Here is a 14,799-nt window from a genome sequence, read left to right on the forward strand (position 1 = left end):
CTGGTGGATACATCAGCAGTTACAAGGCTCAATGATATACAACACAAACACAAGATAGCAGGATCCCGTCCAGCTCGACATAAAAAAAAAGAAAACAGATATAAAGAAAGGAATCGATAAACAGAAAAGCAAGTATAACTTGACAAGCTGCGATAAGTAGGCTAGACACATGACGTAAGAGTAAACATGGAACGGAGCATGACCCTAAAGCCACACAGAATTGTCATTCTTGCATTGTTTCTAAGCACCACTTTCTTATCTTTTTCACCAGTGTTCTTCTTTTTGCAATATTGCATAAATCGTCACTGAGATCATTACATACCGCTGGGACATAATAGTTCCTCGTTTTTTTTTCCATAGTTTGTGAAAACTCTTGGCTTAACGTATCTGTCTGTTTTCCTTAGTGTCACTTCTTTGTAGACAGCTACCCTGAAATCTCTTGAAAAATAGTGTCGCAGAACCACTGAAAACCGAAACATTTCGCTTACCTTGAGTATGCCTAGTTTAGAGTATTTTTCTTTTGCAGAAGCCATGTGTAAGACTGTTCCATAAGATATACTATTTACTATTCGATTGATAAGCTTATTAATCGTTTGCCTTTTGTATTCTGAGCATGTACCATATGACGTTATTCCATAGCGCAAAACAGACTCCACTAATGCTTTGTATATTGTAATTCTTAAATTGAGAGGACATTTCCCACGCAAATTATAGATTAAAACTGCCATATATATAGTTCGTAACCTTTTGCGCAAGTGTTCTACATGATTATTCCAAGTTAGGTGTTCGTCCACAAAAAGTTCTAAATATTTTACCACTGAATCAGGCTGCATGGGCACACATTCACAAGTGCCGCAGGTAGATTTGTGCAAGTATAAGTTAGGTCGGTGAGGCTTACATGTTTATGTGGATTTCTGAAACATAAAAATTTGGTTTTATGAGGCTTGATGAAAATACAATTTTCCCCAAACCCCTCCATGATTTTATGTACATCTTCTTGGAGGCGCGTGCATCCTCTCTCATATTCGGCGGTACCTAGAATAAGCGCGGTATCATCTGCATATTGGAATATGTTGGAGTTCAGTTGTAAATTGCCCAAGTCAGCGACATAAATATTAAAAAGTATTGGTCCCAAAGTGCTACCTTGCGGTACACCGTATTTTATGTCTTTATAGCTGCTGTATGTATGCTGTATGTATGTAAATACATACATACATTATTTACAGCACATACAGTACACACACACACACACACACACACACACACACACACACATATATATATATATATATATATATATATATACACGCAGGCATGCAAACAGACAAATAAATAGACAGCCAGACAGACAGACAGACCTGAGTTATTGACTTAAGGCTAGAACTACGTACGTACATGTGGTAAGCGGCGTCATAATTAGTCTTGAGGTTTTCGAACATCCTCCGGCAGAACGAGACACACGGGTTGTGATCGTAGTCGCAGCTCAGCGTCAGGACAGAGCTTCGCAGTATTCTGTAGTGAACAAGACGCGGTGCACACATGTGTTTAGAATGTAAATATGAAACAATAATATCTAAACAAATTAAATTAGGGGGTTTTACGTGCCAAAACCACTTTCTGATTATGAGGAACGCCGTAGTGGGGGACTCCGGAAATTCGGACCACCTGGAGTTCTTTAACGTGACCTAAATCTAAGTACACGGGTGTTTTCGCATTTCGCCCCCATTTAAATGCGGCCGCCGTGGTCGGGATTCGATCCCGCGACTGGTGCTTAGCAGCCCAACACCATAGCCACTAAGCAACCACGGCGGGTAAAAAATATTATCTCTTTGACAACTTCATAACAGCCCGTATTGTTGCACTGTTATTTTTTGTTTATTTTGTTTTATCACGCTGCGACGACTGTAGGTCGGAGTGTCAAATACCGGCTTTTTGTCGCGGCAGCATATACCGCGCCGCAATCCTATTCGTCCATGCAAGCAAGAGAACTCGTGTAACGTTGAGCCCAAGCACATATCGCATATAAAATACTGCGGAGGTATAAAATGCCGATGGTGCCCATTTCATACTTCCCTTTTGTTTCACTTTAAGGAGACAGAGACTAAAGCGTTAGGTTTTCAGAACTCGTTAATCAGTTTCGTGCCTTCGGCGCCTACCGCATCGCAGACCTTGACAGCGCCCCAGAAAGTGCTCCATTGATGGAGCGCATGCGATGCCGCGTGCGCTTCCGATAATGAGAGAGGAGCGTTTGGTCAAGTGACGTAAAGCGCGGTTTTTCTCTAACACGACCAAATAGTGCTGAGACCCACCGACTACGCTCGCCGTAAAGTGGAAGTGTATCCCTCAGCGTTGCGTTAAAGGGCCATATAATGTAAAGCTATTCCAATGTGTTTTTATTCCAATCTCCTGACGTCACATTTGCGTAACCGCCGATGCGAGCATCGGACGGTCACCCGCAAGGCTGTATGAAAAAAACCAATCAAACGCTCTCCTCTTTCATAGGAGGTCACTTTTGTTTCCTTGAAAAACGAATAACATTGCCTACGCTGAGCGGCTTGTCTTATCTAATTAGCTGGCAAGAGGCGAGGAGCACGCTCAAGTGGAGAGGGATTCGACGGGGCCGAGCCATTGCACTGAAAATCGATAAACGGACGAAGAGGGTGGTGCCAGCGTCTGCGATTGGTCCGCTTTCCCTTACTTAGCTTGCGTTGGCTAGTTGAAAATCACGGCGACGTGCAACGGAAGCTTAAGAATGACGCTAAAACGGATCCTTAGCAAAGAAAAGTTGGCAGAACGAGATCGTAAATATGCCGAAAGTGCTGGAAAACGTCACACGGCCAAGCAAGAAGTTTTATGATACGCAAATAAACCCATGTTTTCCAGCAGGTGCGAGTATTCAGTGCCTGAGCGATAGGCGGCAGCCATCGGGGGCTGCCTGCGGCTATTCAGAAAAAAGCTCAGTTTTGTTCGGCATATTAATGCATCTTTAACGCGTACACGTCACTTTGACGATGTGAGTTCTAGCGGTTTTGTGACGTCGCATGGCAGCCAGGTGAAGTGGGTGCAGCCCGAAAGCTTTGACCAATAGCCGAGGGCTAATGACTAAAAGGCGTCGAATCAAAAATCTTAATTTTTCTTTTGTTGAGCCAAATCATGCATAATCAGTGTGTACACGTCATATCAGATGGGGAGCTATCGCTTTTTTCCTGACGTCGCGTGACAGACAAGTGAAGGAGGGCTGGTCCAAAAAGTTTTTGATCAATCACGTAGGGCTGATTGCAGAATTGGAATACAAAAGTTTGGAATAGTTTTACGTTACAGCGCCCTTGGTGTCTATGAGAGTGCCGGCGGTAGTGGCACGCTCGGTGAGCTTCTGCGCGCTCGGCTGCGTCAGTGTATGCTTATAAAGCCGGCTAGCGCTCGGTTATTGAAGAGGAACGTAGTAGCTTAAAGCACAACGATGCGGAACATCCTTCACACTGAAATTTCATGGAGAAAGCAGGGCCTTCTCACAAACGATTCGGCGAGTCGAGATTGTCTCGCCCGTACCACAGCTATACAGCTTAAAGGGCCCCTAGCTCACCAGGCCACATAGCAAATTTCGGTTATACAGTGGAAGTTACGCACCTTTAAGGAGTGTTCTACAGCAAGAATTTGTCGCAGAGGACAAAAAACACTTGGGTTAAAATTTCAGCGCTTTTGGCGGCGCGTAGCGTTGTAATACTTAGTAAACACGATCGTTAGCGCGCATTGTATGCACTGCGCTTGTCAGCTCAGTATGGTCAGAGCTGGTGAGGGGCCCTTTAAACATTCGTGTTACACACTCATAACTGTCGTGTGATTTTTTAACTATCGCTCCCCTATTGGCAAATAGAGGTGCTCACTTTAGACTTACGATATCTGCATCGATTCGTCCTTGCTCTCCTCGGACATGAGACGTTCATACTGGTTCGAGAGCAGGTGGTTAACGAACCTCTGAAGAAGGAGGGTGAAACACGGAATGACAACAGAGCCGTAACGTACGTTGAAGCAGTACAATTTGTTATGCCGCTCTGCTTTCGTAAGGTGCGAGACTCGTCAACTATACGTATAAGAATCGTTACACGAATGCAAGTAAATATCAGAGATCCTATCTCTACAGGCTGCCCCCTGAACAACACAGTCCCTAAGCACTGCAGAACATCAAAATGTCATGGTGCTGTGTTTAGTTACCCACAGACAGCTGCGATATGCGCATATAGGCAAGGAAATGTTGACTGTATATGTAATACACTTTCAATTAAAAGTTCACAGGTGGCGTAATAGGCTTTTACTATGCGGTACTTTCGTTGGATGTAGAAAGAAAAACCGACCGACACCAGACGTTTAAAGGGAAACAGAATAAATATAGCAACCCTTAAGTTAAATAGCTAGATTATGCTTCGAAAAATAGGAAACAAGTCACTTTTACCAATAGCACTACCTTGCAGGAAAAAAAGATATGTATACAATAAAGGAAGACCGTAGAGATAGGGGCCGACATTGGTGGACAATACATCGAACACACTTATGACGTATTTTCGGCGCGTCGGCGTGCTCAGAGGTGTCGACGCGATCATTTAATGTTGAGGGATGACCAGATTTTAATTTTGGCTTACTCTGTCGTGGCGATCTTCTGTTACCGATGAAGGAAGATATACTCTAATTATGGAAAGCATGGTATGCATTCCCTGCATAACTTAAAAAGAATGTTGCAGTGTGCTCTTTATTAGTGAAATTAGATCTTTTTTCCGTTTACTTTCTCGTCTCAGGAATGAAGTTTACTTTTCGTTCTTTTCGAGCAGTCATTTCATTTCATTTATTTTCGCCCAGGGACGAGGAATTACAGAGATGAGTGGGTGGTATCAAAACAAAAACAAAACACATTCACACAGTCATTTCGTGCTCTGCTCAGTCACAATTCTTTGTCTTTATTTAGACGACTTGTGTCTCACGGCTTTTTTTTCTTTTTCTTAGTGACACGATTGTAAAGCATCATTGTTTTCCTTGAAGTTGGTTCCAATTTACGTTATTTGCTGTAATTTGATTTCGTTCCATTTATTGTAACCTCAAAGGAACCCGAAGGGGCATTACGTATGTGGGAGCTGTAACAAGGTAGTACGATATATACGAAAAAAGAAAACACCAATAACTCAAGAGAAATACGTTAGAGATACATAAATAGCGTTTAGTTATTACGTGAATGCTGAAACAAAGGAGCAATGAAATAAGCCAAAGAATAACACTGAAAACAAGCAAGTTAATAAGGTAGTGGCAACATTCGTTTCAATGTGAAGAATGGTCAAAAGTAAAATATGCAAATATTTGTTTCAATCAATCAATCAATCAATCAATCAATCAATCAATCAATCAATCAATCAATCAATCAATCAATCAATCAATCAATCAATCAGTCAATCAATCAATCAATCAACCAATCAAATGTTTGTTATAGCGCCCAGGAGCAGCTACGGAGCCTTCGTACTGGTGCACATAAACATTAATACGCGAGACAAAATCTACAGAGAAGACAAATAAGGCATACAAAAAAATGTAAGACAGGAAAACAGAAACAAATAGGGCAACAGAAAACAAGGAGGCCGTACGTAAAAGGGAAGTTAATCACCCAACATGCTTATCTACATATATACAGAACATAGGAAATGAACTCTGAATTATGTCCATATTGTCAGAATACTTATTATATATCTTTTGCAGTCGAGCCATATATAGGACAGTCTCTAATGCAACAAGGCCATGCAGAAAAAGCGGCATTCTGTCTGGTATGCGTTTGTGGTACGGAAAATTGCACATGATCAAGAAGCTTTGGACAATGTATAATGCCATGGTCCACCTTAAAGAGGAACAGAAGGTCTGGTTCAATACGTCTTGATCTTAAAGGTGAACGTAAGTTGAGGTATACTTGAGATGACTGGGCTATACCCTCCAGAACGGCAAAAGCGGTGCTTGAAAATAGACACCAATTTATTCTGGACGCATTCAAGAAAGTCAGAATTAGATTTACACGTTCCGTCCCAAACTACAGAGACATATACTCTAGTAGTGGAAGGCACGCAGTAAAATACAATATCAGAAAGGCAACAGGGGAGTGAAAGTCATGAGACACAATCAATACCAAAAACATGAAGGTCACGTTGTTCCACATATTTGGCGTGTGGAGAGAAGCTTTGCCTTTTTCAAAATACACACAAAAATCTTTCATTTCATCGACTCTGGGCCATGGAGCATCCTGAAGGGTTTATGAAAATTGTACACGGTGGGTTTCCCGCATTTAGCTTAATACCATAGTTTTGGAAGCATTTAAGAGTAGTTTATTGTCTCTGCACCTGTTTGAGAGTGAAAAAAAACTGTTTTTTGGAGATGAATGCAGTCGTAAACATTGTTGACAGTCCTAAATAACTTTAAAGACCGCTTTAAAGGTAAAATAACTTTAAAGACTAAGGAGCACCTGCCGAGCAAACGCTGATGAGCGCAGAGACAAGGGCTACAATAGTGTTTACAACGAAAAAGACTGTAATACAAGGACGTTTTGATATATCAAGCAGTTTGACACCCCTTTATCTGCATTTTTTTTCAGAACGCAATTTTTGGACATATTTGTACCTTCTTTGTTAAAAAACTGCTGAGTGTATGGGAACTCAATTTTATGAACATTTGAGTTAGTGCTTCGTACAAACGTTGAACTATAATGATTATCCACATGCCAATGGTAGTTTAGAAAACAAACAAGAGGCATGAAATTGTGGTGGGTATACAATGTAAAAAAAGAAAGAGATGTGTTGCCCTATTTTTTGTACTGATCTACATAGTTTTAGTTCCTGTTGTGTAGCAGACCATTGTCTTTCGTTTCACAAAATTTGAAAGCTCTGCATCTAATAGTTTTTACAAAAGGTACATTTGTGAAAAATTTGAAATAAAAATAATAATAAACTGAAATTAGCTTTTTTTTTTCATTTAATATTTATGAATAGCCCGACTCAGACTGATACCATATAAAGAATGTAAAAGGAACAACCATGTAAATTACTCATCTGATTGCAATTCTTCCATACTGCCTTTCAAACTTTTTACATCGTCAGCATACAGAAAGAATAAAGAGTGTTGAATTGCTGATGAAAAGTCATTTATGAACAGTAGAAAAAGAAGTGGGCCAAAAACGGATCATTTAGGAACTCTGCTATAGTGACCTCATAGCCAACAGAGCTCTGTCAATGAATGGCAACGATTAGACACCAATTATATACCAGGGCAGGTATGGAAGACGGTATCTTCATTCGCGTGAGATTTGTTATGAGACGCTCATGGCAAAGCACATCAAGTGCTTTACTTCGGTGAAATAGTGTCTAATTCTGAACTTTAACGTTACAGCGCGAATACCTAAGACGAACCACAAGAAGAAAGACTCGACACACACTGGCGCTGGCGCCAAATAGTGTCTAATTGGCACCTACATACCACACTGGAAGTACGGCTCATAAATGTAACCAAGTTCATTGTTGTGGAGCGCACTGATACAAATCCACGCTATTCATCTATTAAAATGTTCTTAGCACTAACAGAAAGCGGCAATGTGGTACAGATTGAAATACTTTTGATGCAACACAGAGGATATATGTAGGCCAGTAGTGAGCAACTGCACTTCTAGCCCCGCAACTTGTGTACGGGCACTACCCGTGCTACCTTCCAAGTGCTAGGAAACGTACTAGACTTTAGGGAACTGCTGAAGTTGCTTGTGAGAACAGGGACAAGTATGTTTTTATACGTCTTAAGCAGTGCGGAAGGCATATTATCCGCGCCACCGGAAAGTGTTGAGGCGCTGTATGCACTTCAAAACAAGGTCTTTATTGAATAACAGCGTGCGCACCGTAACAGACTGAGAAGGAAGGTTACTTGAGGAAGAAGCAACTTTTACACCAAATACTGAACAGAAAAGTCCTGAAAAGGCATCAGCAGTTTTCGAGACATCACCATTTTCATCGAGACACACGTTTTCGGCGCTCTATTTAAGAGAGTGAGAGAGCGCTCGTAGTTCCAGAAATACTTTGAATTACTTGTCATGTTGGCTTCAACACGTTCAATGTGGTCATGTGTGTCATTGTTATAATAATATCTGCAAAGATAACGACAACGCCTAAATTCAAGTTTGCACTTACCTAGGCCTGCTTGCCCTGGTTAATAAATAATAATAATAATAATAATGATAATAATAATAATAATAATAATAATAATAATAATAATAATAATAATAATAATAATAATTGTTGTTGTTGTCTTATGTCAATCTAGCAGCGCAGTTATCGCGCGGCGCTATGTATGACTGATGGCAACGGCAACCAATGTGGTTGTTGCCGTTATATCGCACATGAGCGCACTCACAGTGCCAGTGGTGGGCAGAATACAGACCTTCCACTTTTGGTAGATCTTGGTGTGCCTGAGCACCGGGTCTAGCTTCTGGAAGTTGGTGAGTGCCGCGTTCCAGGGTACGTGGTGACGCTCCTTCGGCAGGTACTCGAGCACGTCGAACGCCAGGTCATACTGCAGCTGGCCGCCTCTGCAGGCGCGCGCAGCTCAATTAGGTTTATTGTGATAGCAATTAAACGGACACTCGAGGCGCGTTCGCGCGTTTGTCGCCGCCGTGCTGTCCTGAGTTTCAAAGCGCATGCGCGGCCAGCGTAGGCCAGCTCGCCGAGACCATAGGTGCAGCGGCCGCGCACTCTGTGTTGGAGGTCACGTGATCTACTGCGGGTGCCAGTGAGAGCATGCGAGGGCGAGTCGAGAAAGCTGGTGGCTTCGTGCGTGCTGTCTTCCCGCGCGCACAATGCTGGAGGCCACATGATCAGCTGAGTTTCGGAGGCGCGGCTCAGTTGAAATGGTGAAGGGAGCGGCAGCAAGGAACGTTCGATTCCGGACAAGCCCACGCACTTTCCGTTGCCGGCGCTACTCGTTGCACCAGCTCTGTGACCGCGAGGGCTCCCTGTCATCGAGTTAAACCTCTGGCCTTGTGTCTTTTGGACGCGTGACACCAGGCGTGTTTAGGTAGCACGCGAATGTTTTCTGCAATTTGTGCTGCTAATAAAACGACGAACCTTACAACGTGTAATAGTCTAATACTCTGCTATCGCTGTCAGTGTTTCGCGTTTCGGGTGAAACTGCACTTTTTTGTTGGCGTGTAGTGTCAGATGATGTCAGTCCTTTTAGCCATGAACAAAGCTAACGGCTATCTATTCGACTCTGCCCTATCCTGGAAATCAACATTATGAGATATACGGCACAATTGTCGTTCCAGCCAACAACTATTCTCCTATTCTGGACACTGTTCAATTCAGCCTTTTTATTTAAATTCGACATATTGTCGTCTCTGATTGGTTGACAGGGTCGCTACGGCCTCTCTGATTGGCTCAAAACGCCAACGTGGCGGTATTCGACAGTTTCCGGAATAAGCACTCATGGTTGACAGGCGAAAAGGACCATGGGAGCTGTCCCATTTGCATAGCGCGAGAATACCTCTTGCCTTTCCGAAAATTCCTTGTGTGTTTCTTTTTTTAAAACTCGCATCGCAGGAACTTAAAGTTGTACTGCAACGTCTACAAAGCCTAGCCAAACTAATGCACTCTTGGCTAGCACCGATCAGCACGGCCTCATCAGCTGGAAATGAGGTCGTACTGTAGGCCACGATTTATGTACACAGAGTAACATAACAAAATGAATCAGAACTGCGTGTAATTTTTCAGGGCACGCTATTGCACTTTCATTTTTTGGTAGCTGACTCTGCCTTGCGTACCCGCGCATATATATACTATATTCAACCACAAAAACAGAGAACGCAGTGGTGCAAGTCTCATCCTTTCCGCTTTTCTTCTAAGCTCTTTTTTCCTAATGTTGTCCATGGTACTTTTATTGAGCAAGTATAGTTTTAAAAAATGTATTACCAGTGCACGTATTGTAAGTCTCAATCGAAATTCTGAGAGACAAAACGAAACAATGCGCGCTTTGTTGTTCAGTCGTATCCGCGGTTCGAAACAAGTCGCTGAGTGGGCGTTGAAGATTTATTTGCTTTCATAGTTATCCACGAATGCGATATGTGTTCTCCGGCTCGCGTCCTAGTCAAGTCTGTCAATGCATGTAGGGGAGAATTTTCTAGGCAAGAAAAACATAAGATGATCTCAAGTGGCGTCCCTAAGCTCATTACTGTGTGCTTGTAACTGGTGTAAGTATCGGTTTAAGCTTACCAGTGAGTGACGAAGTTAGTGAGTATTGAGTGCAAAGACGATTGGTCGGAAAGAAAAACAAACAAACAAAGCAAACTGAACGTTGCGAAGACCTACCGGGCAAGGTCGAGGGCATCATCGATGAGCTGAGCCCGGTTGAACTCGTGAATCACCTGGCAGAAGGGGAAAGTAAACGCAATACGCACTCTGCGAGTTTGAAATACTGTAAAACGTGCGCTGATGAACGTCATATCAAAATATATCAAACATAAGGCAGCTTTTGACAGAGTCACAGCAGCAGTCGCAAGTTGAAAGGTGCCGAGCCAATAACGGAAAATTAATGAGACCTCCACGAGATTTCGCATAAAAATAAAAATAAAAGTGAAGTTAAATGTATCAATTATTCCATTGCTACGCGCCGCCTGGTTTTGTTTTGATTATTCTCGCAGTCAAAGTCTACAGTTGTGGCGGCACCAGTATGGCTTTAAGGAATTTAGCGCTGCTTAGCGCTGCTTGCACAAGTTGTTAGTCAAACATGAAATGCGAGTACGAAATTCGTAATTTGTATCGGTTGCCTGAATCTGAGTCCATGGTGAAGATATAAAATAGGGGCACGGTCATCGGAAAGGAAGACGCGAGATTAGCACAAACAAGTTGCTGGCGAGAAGTTAAACTGGAATATGTTCACCTTGTGGTCAGTCTCCAATTGACTGACGAGCAGCAGCCAGTTGTTCCTGTCGTAGTTCACCTTGTAGTAGTAGGTCTCCTGAGCGTTGAGCAGCAACCAATGGGTCTTGCTCGGCGCGCCGAAAAGCGGAGCTGTGGATGAACGAAACTGAATCAGCAAAAAAAAAAAAAAGCGCAACAATGTGATTTCCAGCTTCGGTAGTCCTTTCTTCCCGGATGCCTGGCCCATCAAACCATGTGGTCAGTGCTTAAAATCGATGCGCTTAATTAAATCTATACGCTTTTCTAGCTCTATTTCGACGTATGAAAACAATGAAAACAGCGAACGGAGGGCGAACGGGTGAGTGGTATCCCCCGCAGCAAATAAATGAAATATGGGAAAGTATAGGCTCAGCGTAGGACCTTTACATTGGACAACGCTAATGAAACTTATGCGGCCGCTCACAATGCTACTTGAAGAATGTTCGTCCGAAAAGAAGCGCACATTCTGCTGCCCGAACAATGCTATCGCAAATGTAAGAATCACTCACATGTCCTCGTATTGAACCAGTGCTTGGGGGCGGTCGCTGTGAAGTCAGGGTTGTCCTCCGTGACGATCGAAATTGGGATGTGCCATACGGTGCTGTCGAAGGTATCGGAAAGAAACAGTTGAAAAGTAGTGCAAAGTCTTACAAACGATAGAAGACTGTTACGCATTTTTTTCTTGGAAAAAAAACCTGGAAAGAAAAGCTTTACATTTGCTTTCCCGCTGCACATTTCCTCTCTGTTTTCGTATCTGCTTACGCCCTTTCTATTGGCAAAAATGCGAGTGAATCGCCAAATAATGTAAATGAGTGCGACACTATATAGACACGAATATTTCCCTCCAGTGTTGATTTAATGCTTTGCAAAAACGAGTTATTGAGTCAAGCACTGCGTTTGTTATGCTGCCTTAAGGCTCTAAATACACGACAACTAGGCACTTGGGCATTCATTGTAGCCACCAAAATTAGATTCCCTAACCAGTGCTGGGCAGTATAGAAGATACGTGTATCTTAGCTACTGTCTTAGATACTCTTTGGGTATCTTGCATCTGTATCACGATACGTCTGGCAAGACATTATCAGTATCTGCTTTTCCAATACATGAAAGAATGTATCGTGTATCTTTAGATGCAATATACTGGTGGGGGGGGGGGGGGGGGGGTCGCAGCATCACTGTGCGAAAGTATAAACATTGGCTAAACTACGCTTTCTTAAGCTGATACTGCTGCCACTAAGCCATCTGAATAAAACTAAAGGCAGAAAAATTCTTTTACCTTCCCGCCAGAGCCCTCCAATGAGGGCAGGCGATGAGATCTGCGCGTCCCTATTGTGGAGCAGAGTCAAGTGGTCGCGCTCCATGGTCGTATTTCTCTAAAACTCCCCAGCGGTATTTGCGCCATCGTGCACAGGCTTCTTAATGATGTTCTTGTAATTATATGGCGACCCTCTAACTGGTCGGCAACCAGGGCAACGACTCCCATCAATTACAAAAGCGACAAGCTTAAGCACGAGGTCACGGGATCGAATCCCTACCACTTTGAAGAATCAAGTTGCGCATTCAAAAAAGACACCACAGGAAAAGGCGACGGAGACGGAAAGGGCGCAAATAGTTTGCGCTCTTTCCGTCTTCGTCGCCTTTTCCTGTGGTTGTCATTTTTGAATGCGCAACTTGGTTCTTCAAAGCAATGCCCCAACTAGCCCAGCAAGAAGTTCTAAATAATCCCTACCACGGAGGCCGCATTTTGATGGGGGCGAAATGAGAAAACATCCGTGTACTTAGATTTAGGCGCACGTTAAAGAACCCCAGGTGGTCCAAATTTCCTGAGTCCTCCACTACGGCGTACCTCATAATCAGTTCGTGGTTTTGGCATGTAATACCCCATAATTTTTAAAAGCGACAAGCAATAACCACGGACAGCGCAGCGTATAAAGAGCTTTCATGTTAAGCAGCTAAAGCAACCCGAAGTTGTTTCAGAACGAAAATATACTTTGAGCAAAAAAGACAACAACTTTGAGATACTAAAAGATATTTCATTAAAATAAAACAAGTTTGGTCGGAGTTAAGGAATTTCCAAGCAAACATTTTTGTGCTTACGCGTTTGCTGCAACATTATATACGTGGATCTATGGTAAGAAACTTGCGAATGTATCGAAGTATCTTAAGATACAAATGGAAAGTATCGTATCGGATACAACAATTGCGGTGGTATCTTGTAACTGTATCGCAAATACTCGTAGCCCGAGTATTTTGTATCGTATCATGATACAATTGCAAGGTATATATGCCCAGCCCTGGTCCTAACCGCCTATGATGAAAGAAAGCTATCATTATCATGAAAGTTAGAAATGCATGGGCGACGTTCCATAGCGTTAACGCTTCGTAAATTACAAGAACACGAAAAAGAACCCTAGAAAAAGAAGCAGCTAGCTGTGTACTCAGCCTCCTACGCCTATAAATGATGCGCATTCTAACTGAAAACATGCCACTGGCATTCAACTTCTGCAAAGCACTTGCGCAAAGCAATGCAATTTTATAAGTGAGTTGGTATCACTGAACCGGCGATGATAATAAGCACATTTCCTGCGGATTCAAGGAAGGAACAGCTGTAAGCTTAATATACTAATTAGACAGCTGTCCGCTGGTTGCCTGGTCATTTTGCTTGAGCGCATCACAAGGAAGGACGAAGCATAAGCGAAAGGGGATATACATAACACACGGCACATTGCGAGCCTCATTTTTTCGTGTCCATCGCTCTTACCAATGTACCTGTGTTTGCCGAAGGTGTTCGGGTAGTTTGTGCATAAATGGGTATTGAAAAGACTGTATCATGGTTAGCTAGTTTGTTCAATAAGACGTCTGGATTTGGGAGATTATAGGCCACTCGCCACACAAGGAGATAAAGATAGCGCGAATAATTTATTTGTGGTGGTGCGATGCGCCTTAATATTTTGGCACTTTGCATAGCAGCCGCAGATTTTGGCAGCTAACTGTTCTGTGAACGTTATTTGTTTATCAACCAATAAGTAATGTTGGGTTGCATTCGAATGTAAGCAAAGACACTAAACGTGACCGCTGTAGTGAACGTTTAACAAACAAGAAGATGACAAACGTCACGTTCACGTCACGTGCCGCTAGTTGGGGGCAGAGCTCGAGAAATTTTAGTCGTCATTTTTGTTGATGATAATACTCTCTTTCCTGCCAAGGAAATGCACAGATAGGTTTTTGAAGAAGTATTCTACCAGCCTAACAGAATTCGCGTTTCACTTTAAGGGTCCCTTTAAACATCTGGCAGCGACGTTCAGAGAACCAGCACTTGCTTGTCGACGGGTCCGGTGCCAAAAATGAAGCGCCTCTGGGAGAGCGAGAAGGTGTTCGTCTCGTAGGAGCGGTTCACGAACACCACCGGAAAGCCTGGCATGTATGTCCACTCACGCATCACGGTGGTCAGGTTCACCGTCACCCGGTCGTACATGGCCTTCTGAGCCTGCCCATGTGATGAGGAGAAAAAAAGTCGACAGGGAGCTTTTAAATACACGTACTTAAGTAATACGGGCTTTCCGCATAGCTGATGTTGCTGTGGATGAAAACGGCGTGACCGGTGACTGCGATGCCCGGACGTCAAGGCAACGTTTGACACATACTGGGAATCTTTTGGTGTACCCCAACCTTCACGGTTGGTCCCGAGTTCAGAACTACGCAAAGCATAGCAAGTTGGTCAGGAATTATGGCACGGGAATGTAGGTGTGCTTAACGCGCGCACAAGAATGAAAAGCTCAACGCAAATACAAAACAAAAGTTTGGGTTTCCTTTCTCGTTTTCTTCTGTGTCCGAGTTTTGCACG

The 14,799-nt window shown here is 43.1% G+C and overlaps 1 protein-coding gene across 1 annotated transcript in view; it reads right to left on the reverse strand.

The window, feature by feature from the left end:
• Positions 1-14,799, reverse strand: part of LOC126532194 (aminopeptidase N-like) — a 37,000-nt gene that overhangs the window by 3,012 nt on the left and 19,189 nt on the right. Inside the window, exons 12-18 of the mRNA XM_050179865.2 lie at positions 14,276-14,442; positions 11,465-11,556; positions 10,936-11,066; positions 10,365-10,420; positions 8,443-8,590; positions 3,896-3,975; positions 1,396-1,512 (exon numbers count right to left, since the gene is read on the reverse strand). Coding sequence (XP_050035822.2) covers positions 1,396-1,512; positions 3,896-3,975; positions 8,443-8,590; positions 10,365-10,420; positions 10,936-11,066; positions 11,465-11,556; positions 14,276-14,442 — 791 coding nt within the window. The remainder of the gene's footprint in view (positions 1-1,395; positions 1,513-3,895; positions 3,976-8,442; positions 8,591-10,364; positions 10,421-10,935; positions 11,067-11,464; positions 11,557-14,275; positions 14,443-14,799) is intronic.

This window comes from Dermacentor andersoni, chromosome 5 (genome assembly GCF_023375885.2).
Source record: "Dermacentor andersoni chromosome 5, qqDerAnde1_hic_scaffold, whole genome shotgun sequence".
Lineage (NCBI taxonomy): Eukaryota > Metazoa > Arthropoda > Arachnida > Ixodida > Ixodidae > Dermacentor > Dermacentor andersoni.